Genomic DNA, 23,023 nt, shown 5'->3' with positions numbered 1-23,023 from the left:
CAAATGATCCAGCAATAACAAATGTCAAAGGTCAAATCCTAATAGACTGAAAGCTTCCTGAGAGTAAGAACCACTTACTTATTAATTTTCTTTACCCCTACATTGCCTAACAGAGTGTCAGGGATAAAGAGGTGTTAAAATAATATATCTTTCTTTACCTAGGGTTTGATTCAAGAGTGAAACTAAGAACATTAAATCTAATTTTTTTTGTTGGTCTGATTAAGCTTGGTGTCAGTAAAAAGGAGTAAAGGATTAAAAAGGTAAGAACCACAAGTTAATACATAATATTATTGAGGTCAAGGTAATGAGGGGATAAATTCCCCAAGTGGGTCATTAATCTTCACAAAAGAAACTCAACTCTTCCATGTCCACAAATTGTATTCTATCTTCAGCAAACCACTTTGAAAAAATATGCTGTAGACACACACACACACACACACACACACACACACACACACACACACACACACAGAGGAAGAAAATGTAGATAGCTTATAGTGACATTACTAATAGAAAAACAAATCAAAGTATTACTCTACTAATTATGGGCCAGTGGCACTGCCCCTCTCCCCACCCCTTTTCTCCATATATAGATAGATAGATAGATATCTATCTATCTATCTATCTATCTATCTATCTATCTATAGATATATATCTCAATATCAGTAACATCGAGTATTATGGACAATTAAATTTGATCATGAGATGTTTTAGACATGACTATTAGCCTTTCTATCAAGGAAGCTTTACTACTGAAAATATTGACCACAAACCTATCCTTGTTTTATATTTTACTTAGAAAAACTACACATAAGTAGTGCTGTCCTATTGAAGAATGATTTAACTTATATGTCCCTTAGGTTACCTCAAAGTCATCCTCCAATAGCTCCTTCTTTTTCATGAGTTTTTTCTTCTTCTTTTTGCTCAGGTTCTGTTGCTCTACAATTTTGTTGTAATTGAAGTGTTTCCTGCCATCCTCTTCATCATCCATCATAAGCAAAGCCATTTCAGCCTGTTACGAGAAGAAACAGTTCACATAGACAACATTTCTTTCCAAAGGAGTATGGGACACAGATGTCCCCTCTCTAACAAGAACTCAATCATTAAAGCTGCAGGGTAACATTTGTCATTTGTAAACTGATTACAGACGATCATAAAGAAAACCAGAAGTCTTCAAACTGCAACAATGCACAAAGTCTTTTGAAGCTACTACAGCATTGAGAACAGGTGAGGGGGGATGTTTGTATTTTAAAACAAAAGAACATTTCATCAAATACATGCACATTTTTTAAAACAAAGAGGGTTAACCTGGCAAATTTATTTTAAGTAGGACTCTGTGCTGTAAACTAGGAAATGTGACCTGACACCACAAGGCATTTTTTGTTGTTGCTGCTAACCTCTTCCATACTCCTGAATAACAGGAATTGAAAAACATATTTTCCCTAATATAATATCTGTTTACCCTGAATCTCTATTTAATTTTTACTAAATAAATGATTAAACATTTCATCTTTATTAAACAAACCATGTGTGATCCTTGAATTTACACTAGGGAGTTGGAAAAATGTCTTTGAAGGAAAATGACTATTCTTTCTGTATATTTAATGTGGGGTATAAATAGAAGAATATGTTAAAATACCATTACAACATTTGGAACACACAAAGGAAAAAAAAATTAAGTATAAAGTGATCTTTAAATCTTCATTTACCCTTACTTATTTTACTTAAAGAGTTAAGCGAGTTTTTTGAAAAAGAAAGTTTTGGAATAGAATGCTTGGCAAATTTACATAATAATATCTTCAGATACTTTCTGCATTACTTAAATTTACAGCATAGTTTCTCTTTTTGTCTTTGTGTGTCTCTCTCTCCCCTCTCATAAAAGGGCTGTTTCTCAATTTGTGGAGAAATATGAGTTTACTTAAAGGTAAAATGACTCATCTATAGTAAATGTGACATTTAAAAAACATGTTTCCTAGAAAAGCTTATTTTTTAGTTTGTCTTTGGCAATTATAACTCATTTTATGTGATTTACAACTTGATACTATTAACCAGGTTACTAGTTTATTTTCTGATGTCCTGATCTTTGGCAGTAATAGTGCCTAAGTCCCAGACTCTCAGCATTTTAAAGATGAAAGGTATTTTAGAGATTTTACATTCCAACATCCTTATTTGCAAATGAAAAAAATGGGGCATGGAGAGTTTGTGATTTGCCTAAGGTCACAAAGTTAGCTGGCAGAGCCAAGACTAAAGCATTAGTTTTCTTAGTCTTCTCTTTTTTAGTCTAATATGCATTGCCTGAATGTGTACTTCATTTTTTTTTAACCAAGTGCTTGGCAATATTTCCTTATTATTAGTGACTTTTCCTCAAAGACACAAGAATTTCAATGGGAAAAGCCTGTAAAATTCAGTACTGTTTATATCGTTTCAAGTTTAAGTAGCCAAACTAACCGAATTGAACAGTTCTGGTATATAGTGAATAAATTTAAGAGATACTTTCTTACTAAGTAAAACTGTATTATAAAGCTATATTAGAAACACACTGCTCATGGAGCTGTGAACTGGCACAGATATTCTAGAGAGCAATTTGGAATTAAGTTAAGAAAATGATTTAAATTTTCACACCTTTTGACCCAGAGATTCCAGAGTTGTAAGGAGTTCAATGATAAAACAGTCACCATATACTAAAATATTAAAGCAGTACTTTTTGTAGCAGCAAAGTACTGTATTTCTTTTCTTTTTTTTTTAAGTGAAGCAATTGGGGTTAAGTGACTTGCCCAGGGTCACACAGCTAGAAAGTGTTAGGCGTCTGAGGCTGGATTTGAACTCAGGTCCTCCTGAATCCAGGGCCGGTGCTCTATCCAAAGTACTGTAAATAAAGCAGATGCTCATGATATTGGGGAATGGGGAAAAACACACTAGAGTACATGGAATGTTACTGTGCTATAAGAAATTATGAATATGAAAAACAGAAAAACATGGTTAGGGTTAAATGCACTGATACAAAGTGAAATAAGCAGAATCAAGAAAGCATCATACGCAATGAATACAATGATGTTAATGGAAAGAACAAGAAAAAACTGAATGCTGGGAAACTCTAGGGATTAAGCTTGATTCTGAAGAAGGAATATAAGAATGAGCACCTTTCCCCTTCCTTCTTTGAAGAAGTAGAAGATTGTGAGTATAGAATACTACTCATTATGATGTACTTGCTTGATGTGCTGATTAGTTTTGCTGAACTGTTTTTCTTCTTTCTTTTAATTATTTGTCTTAATGGATAGTTTACTGGGTAGGCAATAAAGGATGGATATATTGGGAAATAAAAATGATACAAAAACAAAAGATATCAATAAAAATTTCTAAAAAAAGTAAAAGCACATCGTGCATGAGAAAAATTAGAAGCCTTTCACTTAAACCTAACTGGCTATAAAAATGTGTGCTGATTCATTAGTTTGTATTCAGTTAGTCAGTCAACACACATTTATTAATTGCTTATTCTATACCAGGCATTATACAAAATTATGGGAACACAAAGAAAGACAAAAACAGAAGTCTAAGAGACTCAAAAAGCTCACATTCTAATAAGAAAGACAATATGCAAACAAGTGATCTTTTCTTTTTTTTGCAGGGCAATGAAGGTTAAATGACTTGCCCAGGGTCACACAGCTAGTAAATGTCAAGTGTCTGAAACTGCATTTGAACTCAGGTCCTCCTGAATCCAGGGCCAGTGCTTTATCCACTGCGCCACCTAGCTGCCCTGAAACAAGTGATCAATCATACAAGAAATTGAAGGCAATATAAGAGGGAAGGCAGGATAAGGATGATAAATGACAATGTAGGAAGGACCTTGTGTATTTGAACTGAGTTTTGAAGGAAATCAGAGGAAGAAGAGTTGAGTAGGGAAAGCATCCAATGCATGAGAGAATACTTGTGAAAAGGTATGAAGCTGGGAGACTAAGTTGGTTGGTGTTCTTTTGACTTGAAGAGGACCAAAATGATAGCACTATGTTGGAGTCAAGGTGTAGTGTGTCCAACTGCAGCTGATCAGATCAAAATGAGCTCAGAAGGCACATAGACCATATGAACATCTGGAGTGGAGATATCTCTAAATTTGTACATCTCACATTTCTTTTGAGCTGCTGCTATTCTGTTTTGCCCACAGACCACGAGCACAGAATCTTCTTTGACTTGGCCATGCCATGCTAAATGGTCCCATGCTAGTTGTCTCCCACATCTCACAATTGATCCCAAAGTTCTTCGGAGAGACCCTGTATCACTTCTTTGGACCTCCATGTGAGCACTTGCTTTGTGTGAGTTCTCTGTCTTTTAGGCAAATGTACATTTGGCATTTGAACAATGTGGCCAATGAATAATCATTTGTGAACAACAAAAAAATCACATACCAACTCTCCCTCCACTTTAGTCCTGGCTTATAGCCTTTTAAAATTAAATAATTCACTGTCATTGTTGCAGTTACCCTTGATGCCATTTTTGTCTCATTGAAGGCATTGCAAAACATCAAGGGGAACAAGCATATGGACCTGTTTCCTTCCACTGGTGACTGGGAAAGCCCAAGAGAATTGTCCATTATCCAGAACCCAGGCAAGCATGCTGTCATGAAACTGGTGTAAAATACTAATGAACTTCTCTGGGCAACCAAATTTTGCCACAATCTTCCACAAGCCCTCATGACTGACAGCATCAAAGGCCTTGGCAGATCGATGAAGGTTGTGTACAGACTTCTGTTCTGCTCCTGGCATTTTTCCTGGAGTTGCTGGGTAGCAAACACTATACTGACAATTCCATGGCCCTTTCTTTTTTTCTTTTTTGTTTAGCAACAAACATTTATTTTACTTTCCATTTACATGTAAGGGTAGTTTTCAACATTCATTTTCATAAGATTTAGAGTTCTAAATTTTTCTCCTTCCCTCCCTCCCTTTCCTCCTCCCTCCACAAGATCGCAATCAGGTTATATATGTACAATCCACAAGAGTTCTTTTTATCAGTTCTTTCTATAGGGGTGCGAAGCTTCCTCATTAGTTCCTTGGGATTGTCTTGGATCATTGCACTGCTGAGAGTAGTTAAGTCATTCACAATTGCTCATTGAACAATACTGCTGTCACTATGCACAATGTCCTCCCAGCTCTGCTCACTTCACTATACATCAATGTTCATTAGTCTTTCCAGGTTTTTCTGGGATCATCCTGTTTGTCATTTCCTGTAGCACAAGACCATTCCACTACAATCATATAACACAGCTTTTTCTATCATTCCTCAATTGATGAACATTCCCTTGATTCTCAATTCTTAATCTCCACCAAGAGTTGCTATAAATATTTTTTGTACAATTTTCCCCCCTTTTCTCTTTTTCATTGCTATTGTTAACTGTTTTCCCTTCAATCCTATTCCCTTCCCCATGATATTTATTCTATTATCCATCTTCTTTCATCTTATCCCTCTTCAAAAGGGATTTGCTTCTGTCTGTCCCCTCCCCCATTCTGCCCTTCCTTCTTTTGCCCCTCTCTCTTTATCCCCTTCCCCTCCTATTTTCCTGCAGGGTTAGAGAGATTATTCCACCCAATTGAGTGTGTATGTTATTCCCTTCTTGAGCCAATTCTGATGAGATTGAGGTCTTTGAGCCAATTTTGATGAGTGTTAGGCTCATTTACTGCCCAGATTAAATAGATTACTCCACCCAGTTGGGTGTGTCTGTTAGTTCCTCCTGGAGGCAGCTCAGATGAGTTTAAGATCTTTGAGCCTTTTCTGATGAGTCTAAACTTCATTTACTGCCCTGCTCCTCTCCCATCTCTCCCCCCACTCTATAAGCCTTTTCCTGTTACTTTCATGTAGGATTTCACTTCTGCCCTTCCCCCTCCCCCAGTGAATTCCCTTCACCCCTCAATTTAACCCTAAAGATGTTATCATCTAGCTAAGTGACACAGTGGATAAATCATCACCCCTGGACCCAGGGGGATCCCAGCCAAAACCCCGTCTCAGATACAAGACAGTCGTCCATGGCCCTTTCTAAAGTCATACTGGCTCTTGTGTAGATGACCATCTTTCAAGTGAAAGATTAGCCTATTAAAGAAGACTATGGTAACAATCTTGCCAGCGATGACTAAAGAGAGACACCACTCCTCATCTCCTTAATTGTCATAGGATAACCTAGTTCCTTTTCCTTTACAGATGTGGAAAACATCTGTGAACTTGTAGAGGGGATAACCCCCTCAACATGTAACCCAGAAAATTTCAGTTAGTTTTTCTACTAACAGCGGACCCCCTGCCTTGTAAACCTCAGTTGGAACAGAGCACCAGGTGTTTTAGCCACATGAGAGCCTAATGGCATTCAAAAACTCTTCCTCAGTTGGAAGTTCAGCTAGAGAGGGACTGACTTCAACTTGAAGTATACAGCTGAAGGCTTCAGCATTGATTGATGATGGTCTGTTGAGAACACTATGGAAGTGTTCAGCCCATCTCTCTAGGATCATGTCCTTATTACTAATCAATGTGGCTCTATCAGCACTGAGTAGTTGACATGCCTCATGTGTCTTTGGCCCATAAAAAGCCTTTACAGTATCATAAAAGCACTTTGGATTGTTACTATCAGTGTAAAACTTGAATTTCTTCTACCTTCTTACTGAGCCCCAAATCCTGAATCTCTCTACGTTCTGCTTGCACTTTATTTTTGATGGAGTTAAATGCTACCTTCTTAGAGAGACATATACTGCTGGTAACTAGCTCTGAATTCAGTAAACTGCCCTTCATTTGTCAGCCTTATTTTACTCAGGACTGCTTATATGGATGTGATACCTATGGAGTTCTCTTGCAGAAAGAGCTGTTCATCTTTCAGATTTGATGGATTTTGTGCTGTCCATAAGCACCTACACATTTAATGTACCAATGGTGAGTGGAATTGTCTTTGCAAAAGTTTTTGTCTTTTTTTGTGTGTTTTCTCCACAGAATGAGATCCCTACCTGCCATAGTAAGCAGGCCAGTGTCAGATGAAGCAAACACTTTTTAGGGCACCTTCTCCAGTCCCTTCTTCATGCCAGGAGGTAAGCACTGTGGTCTTTTAAAAAAAAGGCTGCTCAGATACTCAGGGGGCTGCTGAAACCCACTGCTGCTTCAGTCTAGTGAGATGACCCTATGGTCTGGGCTGCCTGTGTCCAGGGTTGTGACTACAGTTTCCATTATGCCCCTACCTGCTATTTCTTCACATGCCTGTTACTACAGGACCCTGAGGTAGGTAAAAAGGCACAGATGGTAATATATATTGACTTGCACATAAATGTGATTTAAGTGAGGCACAGTTGTGTGAAGTTGTCAGCCTCACTCTTTCTTCCAGAATCATCAGAATCCAGTGGCAAGATCAAAGTCAAGACAACTGGTCATGGCTCAGTATGCACTGGATGACCTTGGTGTCTTCAATGTCTAATCAAACTCTACACACTCCATAGCTCCTGCTTCAGCTGCATTCATGGCCACTGGAACAAACTGTCCTTATCTGCCCATTATGCTGGTGGAAGTCTTCACATGCTTGGGGTAAATGTCCCCTTCACTCACCAACAGGTTTGAGGCCCCTCAGTTACCCTCAGGGGTGTGGCTTCTTGGAAGCACAGGCGAGAACTGGATGGCAGGTGAACACCAAAGGTGGAAAAGAGCACTGAAAAGGGGCTCAGAAGCTCTCATACCAGAGATACTAGTCTTCCTATAACACTCTGTACACCCTAGAAAATTGAGCAGTACGTGCAAGAAACACCAAGATGGCCAGTAACCTATGAAAATATCCAACAATTTCAAAATGAATAAGGAAATACTGTTATACATCACTAAGAGCCAAATCTTCTCTTTCACATAAGAGATAAAGCTAAATATGTACTTGTTAACATTTATATTCAGATGCACTGCTGAGATGTGCACACATTGTTTTATTAAAACTTTGGTGACTGCCCATTGGGTGTGCGTTATCTCTAAATTCTTACATTTTGTCTTTCAATCTCAGCTTCTTCTTCTGGAGACTTTTCATCCTTGGAGATTTTTTTGGATTTTTTCTTTGTACCTGAAACAATAATCACACATATATGAATTTTAAAGAATTTAAGGTTAAGAATACCAAAGCTTTGCTGCCAGGAAGATTGAAGTGAATTTCAATGGCATTTCATCACATTTCCCCAAAGTTTTCCCTCTCTATTTCTTGCCCCAAAGACTTTTGAAGCTAGTATGTGTTGACTTTAAATCAAATTACTGGAAAAGAAATACACTGTGCTTAAATAAGACACTGGTGATTATTAGCAAATAAGTTTTCACAATGATAACCATTATTAGTTGTATTTGACTCAAAAATTCCTGCTACTTTTCCAAATCATGCTACATGAGATGAAATGCTTATCTCTATGCCATATTAATGCAGTAAGCTTTTGTTAAGCTCCTACTACTTGGAAGTCACTGTGCTAGGCATAAAAAGATAAAAATGAAAACAGTCCCTGCTTTCAAAAGAGCTGACATTCTGCTGGGAGTTACAAGATACACTGGAGTAAATGAATAAAAAAAATTAACAAAATGAGGGGCATTGTGGTGTAACAGAGTTGGCTTCAGAGTTTGAAGACCAAATGCTAAGTCTTGACTGACTGTGACAGTGGGTAAGTCTTTAAACTTCTCAGAGCCTAAATATTAAGTTGTAGAGTACACAACAAACTGTATTACTTGAGGGATATTCCCAAGCACAAATACAAAAAACCCCCAAAGCAATACAAAGTAACTTCAAAGGGTGGGAGTAATAATTAGGGAAATTAGGTAAGGCCCATATGAATGAGCTGTGTTTTAAGGACAAGGTAAAAAGGAAATATACTTCAGGATATGGGGGATCACTTGAGAAAAGGCATGGTGGCAGAATATCAAGTGTTATTTATAGAACAATAGTTAGCAAGCAAATGAGACTAGAATGAAGAGTATGTAAAGGGGAATAATAGCAAATATGAGGAAAGGTTTTTGCTGTTTGTTGCTAAAGCCCTACCTCCTGAGTACTCTCTCCTCTCCTAGCGTGCGTGATACTGTTCAACTCTCCTACTACCCATACCTTTACAGAGCTGCCTGGAGTGTTAAAAGATTAAGTCACATGGTCAGACATACAGTATCCATCAAAGGCAGTAGATCTATCCACTATAGCATGTGTTACAGTAAACTAGGAGCTAGGATACAGAGAAAAGCAAATATTCCCTGCCCTTAATGAGCTCACAATCTAATGGGGGAAACAACACGTAAACAACTAAGTACTAACAATATATAAACAAGATAAATTGAAGATTATATCAGAAGGATGGCAGCACCATTAATGGGGATGCAGAAAGGCTTCTAGCAGAAGGTAGGATTTTGACTGTGTGTGTATGGGTAGTAAGTTCAAATGTATTTCTGTAGTGCTTATCATTAAGAGAAATGTAAACCTACGGCCTAATAATAACTAACAACAAAACTGTTACCAAATATTTCTCAGGTTCAATACACAGAATACTAAAGATACATTAAAAAAAGAAAAAAACACTTTTCTTTTATCTCTCTTTTGTCTTTATATTTCTATTGTAAAGCACAGTTCCCGGGACATAGTAGGAACTTAATAAATGTTTGTTGATTGATTACCCTTCCTACAAGTTACTGTAGTTGAAACTTCATTTTACCAAGGTCTGATGTTCAACCTCTTAACACAGCTGCCGATGTTTTCAAGGCAACAGTTTCTTTTGAAGTCAGTGAGAGTGCTACATGTGCAGAGATAGTTCTGTGGCAGGGATGAAAATCAGGCTGTATGTGATTAATAAAAAAAAAAGAGAGATAAAGATCTTCATATACAGCTGTGGGAAATAATTTCAAAGAGCCCATAATGAGCTGTTCCAGGTTTTATAACAACCTGGTGAAAAGTCATAAAAATAAACTTGAAAGACTGACTACAGAATGGGCAAGGGAGAAAGGGATCTCAAAGACTGCCAGGGCTAAAGATTACATACAATTTTACTATGATCGATTTTGGGGGGCAAAGTGGGGGGAGACTAAATAAAGAATTTACTATATGCTATGATGGGCGGCTTTGTTGGAAAACAACACGTAAATTCCTGTTCTAGATTTTTAATAAGATCTTATTACCAGATTTCAATTTATAAAAACCAAACAGCCTTTTCTCTCTTTTGGAATGTATTCAGACTTAGGTTGGACACAGGAGTATAAAGGAAATTAAAATTCCCTGCTCTGAAATTCTATCTCTATTCTTTAATGATTCCATTGGCATGTAATGAACTACATCTACTAAGACCACTGAAAAGAAGTACATCTGGATTGATTACACTAAGTCAAGAAACTTTGTAGATTTGAAAGCATGAAATTCAACTAAGTACACTAAACTGAATAATGTTTACCAAAAAACCTATTAATACTCCTTTGGAAAAAATTAGAAACAATTAAAATAAGGTATAGCTGTATCTATCTCCTCCTCACTGAGTAGATAGATTTCCTTCAGGCATCTTGTGTGCAAATAAGATTTTTGTAAATTAAATACCTGTAGGTAGCATCTAGGTGGCACAATGGATAAAGCTCTGGATTCAGGAGGACCTGAGTTCAAATCAGACCTCAGACGCTTGACACTTAGTAGCTGTGTGAATCTGAGCAAGTCATTTAAACCCCACTGTCCCACAAAGAATAAATAAAAAATTAATAATAATAATAAAAAATTAAATACCTGCAGTCCTGCCTCTGACTTTCATTATAAAAATCACAGAATTTATCTCACAGGAAAAAAATTAGCTAAACTGGAAACTTCTTTTGAAAAGGGGAAACTAATAACAGTAATCATAATCATAATAAGTGACTTTTATATAGGTTTTAGTTTGCAAACCACTTTACACATGTATGGGTGAAAGTTCTTGTCCAGCTGGCAATTGTAGCTCCTACTTAGCAATTGATTTTTTCTACTCCAAGACCTTCTTTGAAATATTTCAAAAAGGAAAAATTCCCTAACTGAATATCCTATTATCTCACAATTTTCAGATCAGAGAATTTCCTTCCCTTATTTTTTATTCTGAATATTTAGAGTGAATAAATATAAATGGTCTTCATTGTAGTACATGACCAATAAATGCCAATAACATTACCTTTGCTACAGTGAAGGGTGTGATAATCTACTGCTGCCCTTATAGATCCACTCGGAATCCGTGATTTAATTTGTAGGATGCACAGTCAAATTATCAGTCCTTACGTTACCTGGATCCAGTACCTATCTATGTAAGTCTCCATTCCTTTCAATATCCTATCCTATGCTTTTTTCCCCCTTCCACTATACACTATGGAACCCATGTTTTATTATTAAACTGCTTTTCATGTTAGAACTGTGCTTCCCCACTGGAATGAAATTCCTTGAGCTCTCTGTTTTGTTTTATCTTGCTTTGTCTCCCCTGTGCTCAACATATAGCAATTACGTGACAAAAGTCTTGTTGAATTATAACTAAAGCATGATGTAATTCATTCTGATCTCCTTAAGATGGAAAATCCATTTGTTCCTATTCAATTAATGCTTTATTAAATATAGAAAATGCTTAGGGCAAAATCAAGCACATTAAGGTCAGAAACTGAGTTCTACTTTGTTTAAAAAGCAAATTTAATAAATCAAAATAAGACTTTTTGTTCATTACATGGCAATAAGAAAAATTCTCAAGTACTTGTGAAAAAATATAAAATTTATTAAAGCCACTAGTGTTTCTGAAACCATATTAAGTAATTTTTTCTTTCTTTCTTTCTTTTTTTTTTTTTGTGGGGCAGTTGGGGTTAAGTGACTTGCCCAGGTTCACACAGCTAGTAAGTGTCAAGTGTCTGAGGCTAAGTATATTTTTAAAAATTCTATCTGGTATGTATTTTATAGGAAATTTAGGAACAAACCCACAAAGCTCACCATTGAAGAAATTAAAAAAAAACAAATCTAGAGTATTAACATTAAATTATAACCTAATGAGTGTCAAACATCAAGTATGGTATCAATGAATTTAATTTTCCTGTCTTTTGGAGGTTATGTCTATCTATCTTTATAAAGTTGCTTTGGACAAAGATATAGTAAATCCAAATGGTTTATGTCTTTGTTCTACATAATGGAAGGACTTGAAGTAGATACCCATCTAAACACTGAGGAATTAAGCTCATCATGTTAAAAGTATTTTTGAAAACAAAATATTTAGTTTCATGTCAAACACACTCATTTTCTAATAGTATTTCTATATGTATGACTTGTAATTAGTTATGATAATTAAGGCACTATATAGATAACCCCGAAAGTTTGCTGTAGTGATTTATTTCACCTAATTTCCCAATATTTTCAAGAGAACTGTTAGCAATTAACCACCGTACCTGAGTTGGCTTTCTTCATCTTCTGACCAGTGGAACATTTTAAGCAATGAAGTGGCCCAAAGAGAAAAAAGCAAAAAAGAGAAAGAAGAAAAGAAGAAAAAGGCCAAAATAATCCACAAACTGCACTATTAGCTTTAGTAAATGAGAACAGGCTCAACATCTTTTATTTCGCAAGTACTAAAAAGCAAAATGTGTCTTTGCAATAAACAATTTACAATGAGCACTAAAAATTAATGTACCAGTGTAGCCCACCTGGGTTATTTTATTTCAACATCATAAAAATAAATCTGTGCTTCAAAATGGTGAAATAGATCCAAATTCCAAGTCTTCATAACACTACCTACTGTGGTGCCCTAAACCCAGTGGGTCTACAACAAATTTTGTTAACTGATTAAGTTCCTCTCTAAGCATCACTATCCTGGTTCAAGAGCTCAAAACACTGCTCCCATTATTCTCCATTTATTCTTCCTTATAGTTTCCAGATATTAACTATAAATTTAAACTTTTCTGAGGATTCCCAGGAATTAAAAAGTTACTCAAGATTGTCCCCAACTAAATTGATGTTAATTACCAGTAAATCTTTATTATGCTCCATGTTGCACACTTTTCAGATGATTATGGCAAAATACAGCATGAAGTGAGACATACATTTATCTACTATCTCTTTAATTTGAATCATGAGAAGAAAAATTGGGGGATATGGAAAAAGAGGTAGAAGGGATTTTAGAATTCTGGGACTAGAGATTTGAGAAAAAAGTTTTAATACTAATTTATATAAAGATAATTAAATACAGCACAAGGTGAATCTCAATGAGGTAGAAAAGATGGTCTATGATCAGATTTTTCCTGAGGAAATTCCTCTTGGAGAAAAAAAGCAAACCTAGCTATAAAGATCTATTTTCAGGAAGCATTATAGAATTTAAAAAATGACATTGTAAAAGCCATGATGATTTCATATTTATTTTCCAGGGAAACTTGCTAATTCATCTCTAAAAATCTTTTGCAACTTGAAAATACTGATTCTAAGAATCTTGATATACAAAAAAGGTAAAAAAAAATACTGAATTTATCTTACTAATTTTATGCTAAGCTTTACAATCTAACCAGAATAACCATGCCAATGAAAGAAAACTTTGGAACTAGAATAAGGAAACTACAATCTTTTATATATCTCCAATACAAACTTGGATTCTTGAAATCAGAGGATAAGGCTCAAATCCATCATCTCCTGGAAATAACTGTTCAGGTATGATAAAAAGCAGAGTATACTAAGTTTCCATTTCCCTTTCCAGTTCCCAAGAATCTCACATATTATATTGCCTTTCTTTATACATCTTAATCTTGTTTTCATCAGTATGACGTCAGTACTTAAAGATATAACTACCAGGAAATAATTTTAAGTAATTTAGATTTCTCTACTGAGAGCCACTCTGGCTCACCAGTCACTAGGGTCAAAAAGTAGAGAAAATACATGAGTCTTTTTTCTGTGCCAGTTTGGCTCTGTCCCAGCATCATAGCTTTTGGGGTATGTTTGGGAGAAGTATTCAATTTTAGGGGAGGATGAGAAGTAGTAGGGAAGAATGGAAAAGAAAAAGTAGAAAATGAGATTTATGTTGGTATCCAAAATTATTTAAGTGTTCCTTTATTTCAAATAACTAAAGCATGCATTTCAGCAAAGAATAAAAGAGTGGAGGACTATGAAGTGGCATAGGAACAGAGGTTAGCAGTTTTAAAGTTCAGGGGTTTAGAAAAAGAGAGTGACTGAATTATGTGCTAGACTTGGAGAACAGAAAACCTGGTTATCATTCAATACTTGACAGCTGTGTGACCATCAACACATCACAACCTTTAGTTTCTTTATCTGACACAAGTGAGTGGGTAATGAGATCCAAAGTACCTACTTTATAAGGTTCGACTGAAAATACTTTGCAAACTTGAAATCATTACATGGAAGTCAGTTATTGTTATTATCACAACTCTAGATGTACTTTTGACTTTATAGACTACCAGATGATTCAGCTGCTCTCTCACCTTACAATGTTCTTCTGTCATGACAGACTCTTTCTTCTACTGTTGAGTCACTTTGGGGGCCACCATTTTGGGGAAAGGGCACAGACAGCTGTACTTCATTCCCCTCTTCCTTATGCTTCTGACTCACTGAACCACATTGGTGAACTAGTCCAAAACATACCTGTATTAACATACTTGACGAGCAGTCATTGGTCTCTGCTGAAAGTCTTCCGACGATGGGGAAAACATTACCTCCTGAGATAGCCAATTCCATTTTTGGATAGCTCTAAAAGTATTAGAAAGTTTTTCCTAATACAGTCCACATTTGTCTCCTTGCAATCTACCCAGTGCTCCAAATTCCATGACAAGTCTAATCCCTCTTCCATAAATAGCCATTCAAATACTTGAAGTCAGCTTTCATCTCTACTGAGTCTTTTCTTCTCAAGACTAAACACTCCTCCAAGTAATTCTCATATAATATGGACTCAAGTCCTTTCACCATTCTGGCTGTTTTTTTTTCCCCCTAGAGATTCTCCATGTTATCAATGTCCTTCCTAAAATGTGGTACCCAGAACTCAACTACAGCACTCCAGATGTGCTCTGAATGATGTTGGAGGACATCAAATAGCCAAGCTAACTAGGTTGACCATCTGCCCTGCAGCTGAACTCTCATGTGTTATCTCACTAAATTGAAATGTGAGCTCCCAGAGAGCAGGGATTTTCTAGCTTTTTCTATTTGTTTCTCCAGAGCTTAGCAGACTGCCTGCCACATAAGCATTTAACAAAAGCTTTTTCATTCATTCATGTCACAAAAAATTTATGTTAGCTATTTAGTCAGCAAACATTTATTAAATGCTCACTATGTGCCAAAGGGAGCAACTAGATGGCACAGTGGATAGAGCACTGGTCCTGAAGTTGGGAGGATCTGAGTTCAAATCTTACCGCAGATACTTATTAGCTGTGTGACCCTGGGCAAGTCACATAACCCCAATTCCCTCAAACATCTGGGACCATCTCCAGTCATCCTCATAGATATCTAGCCCACTAGACCCAGATGGCTCTGGAGGAGAGAGGTTGGTGACCTTGCAAAGCCCTCCCTCACTTAAATCCAATTCACTGCAAGTCATGACATCATCCTGATGCCATCCATGGTCCTCTTCAAGAACGAAGGAGAAACAACAACAACAACAACAACAACAACATGCCAAGGACTTTGCTGAGTTCTGAGAATAAAAATAAAGGAAAAAAAAAAAGTTCCTACCCTTAAGGAGCTCACATTCTAACGGCAGAAACACCATGCTAAAAATGCATAAAAGATATATACAGTATAAATGTAAGGTAATTATATAGGGAAGGCCCTAGAAAAGTGAATGTGTGTTTGTGTGTGTGTGTGTGTGTGTGTGTGTGTGTGTGTGTGTGTGTAGGTGGGATGGAAGGGGTGGTAAAATCTTCCTAAAGAAAGTAGGATTTGAGCAGTCTTGAAGGAAAACAGGGAAGTCAAATAGCAGAGGTGAGCAGGGGAAAACCTCCAGGCATGAGCAAAAGGAGATAGTGTTGTTCTGTGTCAGGATTAGCAAGAAGGCCAGGGTCACTGCATCATATAATACATGGAGGAGAGAAAAGTGTAACACTGGAAAGGTAGGAAGGGGCCATGTTGTGAAGGGACTTAAGCAAGGCAGTTTTTCTACCTTAAATGATTCTCTATCCCTCTCTGCAGAGGCTTTTCCAATTCCTCTTCTCCTCAAGTCTCTCCCATCATCCCCATTCTCTCAGCCTCATACTTTACTGTAGTACTTTGCCTACACTGCCCCCATGGACTCTTCCTTTGATTGGCTAATTCCTTGCTCAGGCCTGCCATGACTGTGTTCCTCTTCAAGCTGTATTCTTGACTCTGAACTTTCTTTACTATGCACCAGGTAAAGGTGCCCACCTGTCTTGCCCCCTTTCACATTCTCTTTATATGTTGTCTTCTCCCATTAGATCTAAGCTCCTAGAGGGCAAGTACTGTTTATTTCTGCTAGTATTTGTATTCCCAGCACTTAGCACAGTGCCTGGAACATAGTAAGTACTTACTGCTTGTTGGCTGACTAAACAGTTCCTTTTTCCAATCCTTAGGACTATAGTTTGCATTATCTTATATTGATGAGCATTTTTTATTCATAGAAAATATCAGCAGCTATTAAATCTGGTAGTGGCTAATAACGTGGTGGGTCAGTGGAATAGAACAGGTACAAATTACACTATAGTAAATGACAGTAGTAATCTAGCATATGATAAACCCAAAGATCCAAGTTTTTGGGACAAAAACTCATTATTTGACAAAAACTTCTGGAAAAACTGGAAAACAGTATGGCAGAAAAGAGGTATAGACCAACACCATATACTAAAAAAGATCAAAATGGATACATGATTTATACATAAAGGGTGATACCATAAGCACATTAAGAGAGCATGGAATAATTTATTGGTCAGATTTATGAACAGGGGAAGAATTTAGGACCAAAGAAAATATAGAAAGCAATACAAAATATAAAATAGATAATTTAATTAAAAAGCTTTTGCATAAACAAAACAATGCAACCAAAATTATAAGGAAAGCAGAAAACAGGGAGAATTTTTGAAACAAGTATCTGATAAAGGCCTCATTTCTCAAATATCTAGAGAACTGAGTCAAATTTATAAAAATACAAGTCATTCCCCAAATGATAAGTGGCCAAAGGTTATGAACAGGCAGTTATGAAAGAAACCAAAGCTATCTAAAGTCAAATGAAAAAATATTCTAATTCATTAATTGATCAGAGAAATGCAAATTAAAACAACTTTGAGGTATCACTTCACACCTCACAAATATAACAAAAAAGGAAAATAATGGATGTTGGAGGGGATATGGAAAAACTGGGATGCTAATCCACTGTTGGTGGAGTTGTGAGCTGATCCAACCATTCTGGAGAGCAATTTGGACTGTGCCCAAAGAGCTATAGAACTGTGCATACCCTTTGAAACAGCAATAACACTGCTAGGTTTATATCCCAAAAACATCAAAAAAAAAAAAAAAAGAGAGAGAGGGAGAGAGAAAAGGACCTAGTTATATAAAAAAAATTACAGCAGCTCTTTTTGCAGTGGCTAGGAAGTGGAAATCAAAGGAATGCTCATCAACTGGGGAATGGCTAAACAAGCTGTAGTATATGATTGTGATGGGATATTATTGTGCTATAAGAAAAGAAGCAGAATGCTTTCAGAAAGGCCTAGAAAGACTTATATAAACTGATAGTCAATTGAGCAGAATCAGGAGAGCATTGTACACAGTGACAATATTGTTTGATTAACTGTGAATGACTTAGTTATTCTCAGCAATACAATGATCAAAGACAATCCCAAGGGACTAATGATAAAGCATACTATTCACCTCTAAAGAAAGAACTGATGACTGAACATAGACTGAAGCAGCTATTTTTCACTTCCCTTCCTTTTTTCTCTTTTATTCAAGTTTTCTCTTACAAAAGGACTAATATAGTAATGTTTTACATAATTGCACACGTAAAACCTATATCTAACTGCTTACTGGCTCAGGGAGAGATGAAGGAGGGATATAATTTGGAACTCAAAACGTTAAATAAAAATGTTTATTATTTTTAAAAATAATGGAATTAAAAGCAAAACAAAAGAAAGCAATGAAACAAACCATGTATGGTATAGAATCCAGCAATCCAGCACTCAAATGAAAGAGGCCAAACTAAATCTCACCTAGCATCAGCAGAAACATACATAATGCTGTCAAAAATGAAATAATATAAAAATAATTGCTGTACTTAATAATGTGCATATCTTTCCTCTCATTGAAAATAAGTTACTTGAGGGCAGGGGCTATTTCATTTATGCCTTTGTATCACTAGTATCTAGTACACAGTGCTTAACACATTGAATGTGCTTAAAAAATGCTTTATGCATGGCTTGGTTTTACCAGAGGGAAATACAGCATGATCCTTTTATGATCTCTTGGATTTGCATGTTACTTCTAACAATCATTCAGTGTGACTCTTGCTCATGTATTCTTTTTTTTTGGCTGCAGGGCAATAAGGGTCAAGTGACTTGTCCAGGGTCACACAGCTAGTAAGTGTCAAGTGTCTGAGGTTGGATTTGAACTCAGGTCCTCCTGAATCCAGGGCTGGTGCTTCATTCACTGCGCCACCTAGCTGCCCCCTTGCTCATATATTCTTGTGGTTAATTTTCTTAAAAGCTGTATCTCTAATAAAGTTCTTATTCACTTTTCTGGCTGCCCTATTTCACTTCTGATTCATACTGGCCTTTTAACTGTAAAGACTCCTATTTTTCAAATAAATTGAAATTGTCATCTTGACTTCTTGAACTCAAGTGTAAGACTTTATATTTATTCCTATTGTATTTAACCTTATTAGAGTCAGTCTATTGTTTTAGCCTGCAAGATCTATTTGGCTCCTGAATCTCTAGCCCAGGGTCACAGGACCAACTATTTAGACCACAGTACCTCTTTGTAATTAGTTAAATCAACCTCATGATTAGTAGCCTTACTTGGTTGATTAGTCCATAGTGTATATAAAGATAAGTTTGTATTTAAGTAGCATGATAAATTTTACAAAGTATTTTTCTCACAACAATTCTTTGAAGTAAAACATGCAACTATTATTCTCTTTTTAAAGGTGATGAAATGGAAGCTCAGTGAGTTAAAGTGACTTGTCCAGACACAGAGATAGGATGTGTTACAGAAGAGACTTAGATCCAACCTCTGAATACCATTTTTAGCATTCTTTCCATCATGCCAGTCATGCGGGGGTTTTTTATGTATGCAATGGAGAAAACTAAACCATCACAAATCATTCATTTATATCTCAGAAATGATAGAAACTCCTTTGAAATACTCAAGGAATTATAGAAATTTACTGCCTTTCTAAAAATTAAACTGTTCCAAATTATCTTTTTTTCATTTTGACTTAATTCTTAATCCAATAGAAAAGTATAAAAGTATAAAAAACATCGACTTACCTATTTTTCCAACTTCTTCAGCAAAATAAGGATCATTCAAATCAACATCGGATGGAAGCTCATCTTCACTGGTCTCTTTTTCAGTAACAGACTGTAGCTGAACATAAACACAGTGCTTGAGTAGTTATAATGCCAATAATACATAGAATATATTTTTAACACAAATACATGGGAAAATACAGGATACTGCTTGTTGTTGTTGTTTTAGGCAAAGAAATTCAATTTCCCATTTTTTTTTAATTTAAAAAACTATTATAAATTTAACTTTTAACATTACAACTAGACCGATTTTAAAAAATTGAGAACCATTTACATTTAAAAATTTCAAAGCATATACATTTTTTTACTCTCAACATTAGAACATTCTTTTCAGCAGATTAATACATAGAATCTTTAACCAATTTCCAACCCACTCCATATTAGTCATAGTAAGATCAGCAAGCATTAGTAGCCTGTAGTGTAATACTGGTGTTATAGTTGCTGTTTTGATATTCATTCTAATTCTAACTTGCTTATAGGCTATTTTGTGCTCCTTCCAGTTTCTAGGTCTGAAGCATCTAATATTTCATTAGTGTAGTCAAATTCAAAAAATCAAGTGTATAAAATAAACAACATAGACAACATGACATTTGGGTAAATTGGGCTATAATTACATAATTCAATCTTAGTGCAAAATTACCGCACCACAAAACTCAAAAAGTATATTATAAAATTCTACTTTTTAAGTACTTAAGAAAACTTGATAACCAGGTTAAAGAAAAGCCATTTGGAATAGCCATATGGACTTAAGAAAACCTGCTTTTCTGAAAAATATTATTTTTTTCAACTTAATAAGATGAATTCATAAGTAACAATATCCTTCTGGCCAAAGGTATTTGGGAACATCTATATAAGCATGTGTATGTTTAAACGCACTGGGTAAAATTGTATATATTCATTTTTTCAAATGCCTCAAATGCTTGACATAATTGCTAAAAAGAACTAAAATATTTGATACACTGGTCACAATCATTTGTCTATAGACAGTTTCTTAGTATCTAGACTGAGGTTATAGGAAAAAACATAGCTCTTTGGAGTATACTTGATGGAAATCTACAAAGCTATTCTATGGCAGTAATCTTAATAGGGACAATATAGGATCCTGAAGCTGGATGGGACTATGAAGGTTTTCTAATATAACCTCCTAGATAATGCTGAAATAAATATGTGGCGTGATACATTCAAGTTCACTTAGTAGTTGTTCTCTAGATATGTTTCTTAAGGCTGTATCTAATTTGTAAAGGAACATATCCAGAAAAAAAGCTGCTAAAAATGACCCAGATATAAATGATTTTTCTTTCTACACAACCCATATCACAATCTCCTGAAACTTCAAAAAGAAATGGCTTAGTAACTTGAAAAAATGACTCGAATTTATACCTTTTCCTCAATCCTGGAATTTTTGTCTGTCACATGAATTGTATTGTTCCTCAAGAGAACTACCATATTATTAAAAATTTCCAAATACAGTTCCAATGTATGTTTGGTTCATCTTTGTTGTTCTCTTTATTAAATTTATTCCATGCTTATTGAGTGCAACTTTATTTCTCTTATCTTATTAACCATATTGAAGATTCTTATGTTGGTCTAGTTTTGATGGGGAAAGGGTACCACAGTACTATATTATTCTTTCCTTCTGATGACTACTTTTCCTCAACTCCATAATATTTCTTTATTGTGTTGGAGCTTTTTACTTTGTTTTTATTTAATCATTTCTTCAGTTGCTCTTTTTCTTTGGAATAATGTTGTCAGTAAGAATTCCTTTCCTTTCCTGTCTGCTGTTGTTTTTTAAAACTTTATTTTGAGGCAGCTAGGTGGCGCAATGGATAAAGCACCGGCCCTGGATTCAGGAGTATCTAAGTTCAAATCTGACCTCAGACACTTGACACTTACTAGCTGTGTGACCCTGGGCAAGTCACTTAACTCCAAATGCCTCACCAAAACAAACAAACAAAAAACAAACCACAATTTTATTTGGGGGCATATATTGTTATTCTAAGTTAATGCTGTCAGACTTATTCATGGCCACCCACTCTGCAATCATGCTGAAACACTACTATACTAATTAGGAGCAAACACCCAATTTTTAATAAAAAGGATGAAAAGCTCCATATATAATCAGACAAATGATATACTGGTTTAAGCTGTACAATTTTCTAAAATGTGAATCAATGAAAACAGAAAACAAAACAAACACATACCAAGGTACTAACATAACTATACTGTACGAAATTCTTACCTTCGTTTTAATGAATGTCATATGTTTACACTACAGCAGATTAGAAGATGAATATTGTCATCAGAGCCTAGGAATCCAGAAAAGTGCTTTTTTGGAGGTGGGGGTGGGGGGTGAGGGTAGTTTTTATTATTTTCTTTACATTTATTCATCCATCCATCCATCCATCCATCCATCCATCCATCCATCCATCCATCCATCCATCTATTGCAGGGCAATGAGGGTTAAGTGACTTGCCCAGGGTCATACAGCTAGTAAGTGTCAAGTGTCTGAGGGCGGATTTGAACTCAGGTACTCCTGAATCCAGGGCTGGTGGTTTACCACTGCGCCATCTAGCTTCCCGGTAGTTTTTAAAAGATACCTTTGAGGAGACTACTGGAGAGATTTAGGACCACTTGGTAACTTTTAAATAATCTAGGCATGTTCAAATTTTGTTATTCTCTCTTTTTTTCTTTATAAATTTCCGTGTAGCAAGCATAATCATTAGACATTAGGTTGTTGGGCTTTGGTGAATGTCAAAGTATGAAGTCTTTCTCCTTTTTTGAGTTTCTATATTCTCAGCCACTGTAATTATACTTCCAACTCTAAGGTTATAAAGGCATCTGTAACCATGTTACAGCTTCAGTGCCAAAAAGCCTCAAAACTTATTTGAAAGGAAGCTAAATGCAAAGGTTGCATCCCCACATGCATACAATGAAAAACCCTCTCACTAAAGCAACAGAAGGGGCATACTGCTTTGTAACAGGGGTTTGCAAAGACTTAGAATGTTGCCTTTTTTCCCCAAACTAGATGAGACTTATATAAAGCAAGACTAACTTCTTTCCCCATCCATATACACTTGAATTTATAAATCTAAATTATGAGTCAAAGTAATTGCTTTTGGAGAATATATGCTTATTCTAAAGGTATGCCTACTGCTAAAATTATCTTTGCAATTTTTCTTTTCTAATGGTCCACACTGCAAACTTGCCAATAACTAGAGGAAGTCAAGCTTCTTACTTTTAGCCATAGGACATTTTCCCATGGTCTGTTAATCTGTCTCCTCCCCTTTTACAGCTGCCGTGGCTTGAGCCAATAATGGACGACCTCCTGAACAAGCAAATGTTAAGGAGATGAGTTGTGGGGACAGAATGAAGCTGAAACACCAAGAAGAAGACACCTTATGCAGAATGCATGCTACCAAGGCATCTGCTTTGGTATTACCAGCTGAACACAAAAACTGAAGTAATGGAAGCTGAAGGCTTGTCCTTATTTTGTGAACCACACATCTGCATTGAATCCAAACACTAATACACCTAGAATGGGCCTACATCTACCTGATTATACTACTGGCTAGTTTCATCGTGC

The 23,023-nt window shown here is 36.0% G+C and overlaps 1 protein-coding gene and 1 long non-coding RNA gene across 2 annotated transcripts in view; one reads left to right on the top strand and one right to left on the bottom strand.

The window, feature by feature from the left end:
* Positions 1–23,023, bottom strand: part of ESF1 (ESF1 nucleolar pre-rRNA processing protein homolog) — a 105,804-nt gene that overhangs the window by 4,302 nt on the left and 78,479 nt on the right. The window contains exons 11-13 of the mRNA XM_043983167.1: positions 19,402–19,498; positions 7,980–8,056; positions 866–1,012 (exon numbers count right to left, since the gene is read on the bottom strand). Coding sequence (XP_043839102.1) covers positions 866–1,012; positions 7,980–8,056; positions 19,402–19,498 — 321 coding nt within the window. The remainder of the gene's footprint in view (positions 1–865; positions 1,013–7,979; positions 8,057–19,401; positions 19,499–23,023) is intronic.
* On the top strand, positions 1,001–23,000 carry LOC122740671. Its single transcript, XR_006354764.1, has 3 exons — positions 1,001–1,227; positions 6,958–7,052; positions 22,733–23,000. It is a non-coding gene; the product is annotated as an uncharacterized LOC122740671 (long non-coding RNA).

The sequence above is a fragment of the Dromiciops gliroides genome, chromosome 2 (assembly GCF_019393635.1).
Source record: "Dromiciops gliroides isolate mDroGli1 chromosome 2, mDroGli1.pri, whole genome shotgun sequence".
Taxonomy (NCBI): Eukaryota; Metazoa; Chordata; class Mammalia; order Microbiotheria; family Microbiotheriidae; genus Dromiciops; species Dromiciops gliroides.
The sequence above is the reverse complement of the archived record's forward strand: the minus strand, read 5'-3'. Positions and strand labels throughout refer to the sequence as shown.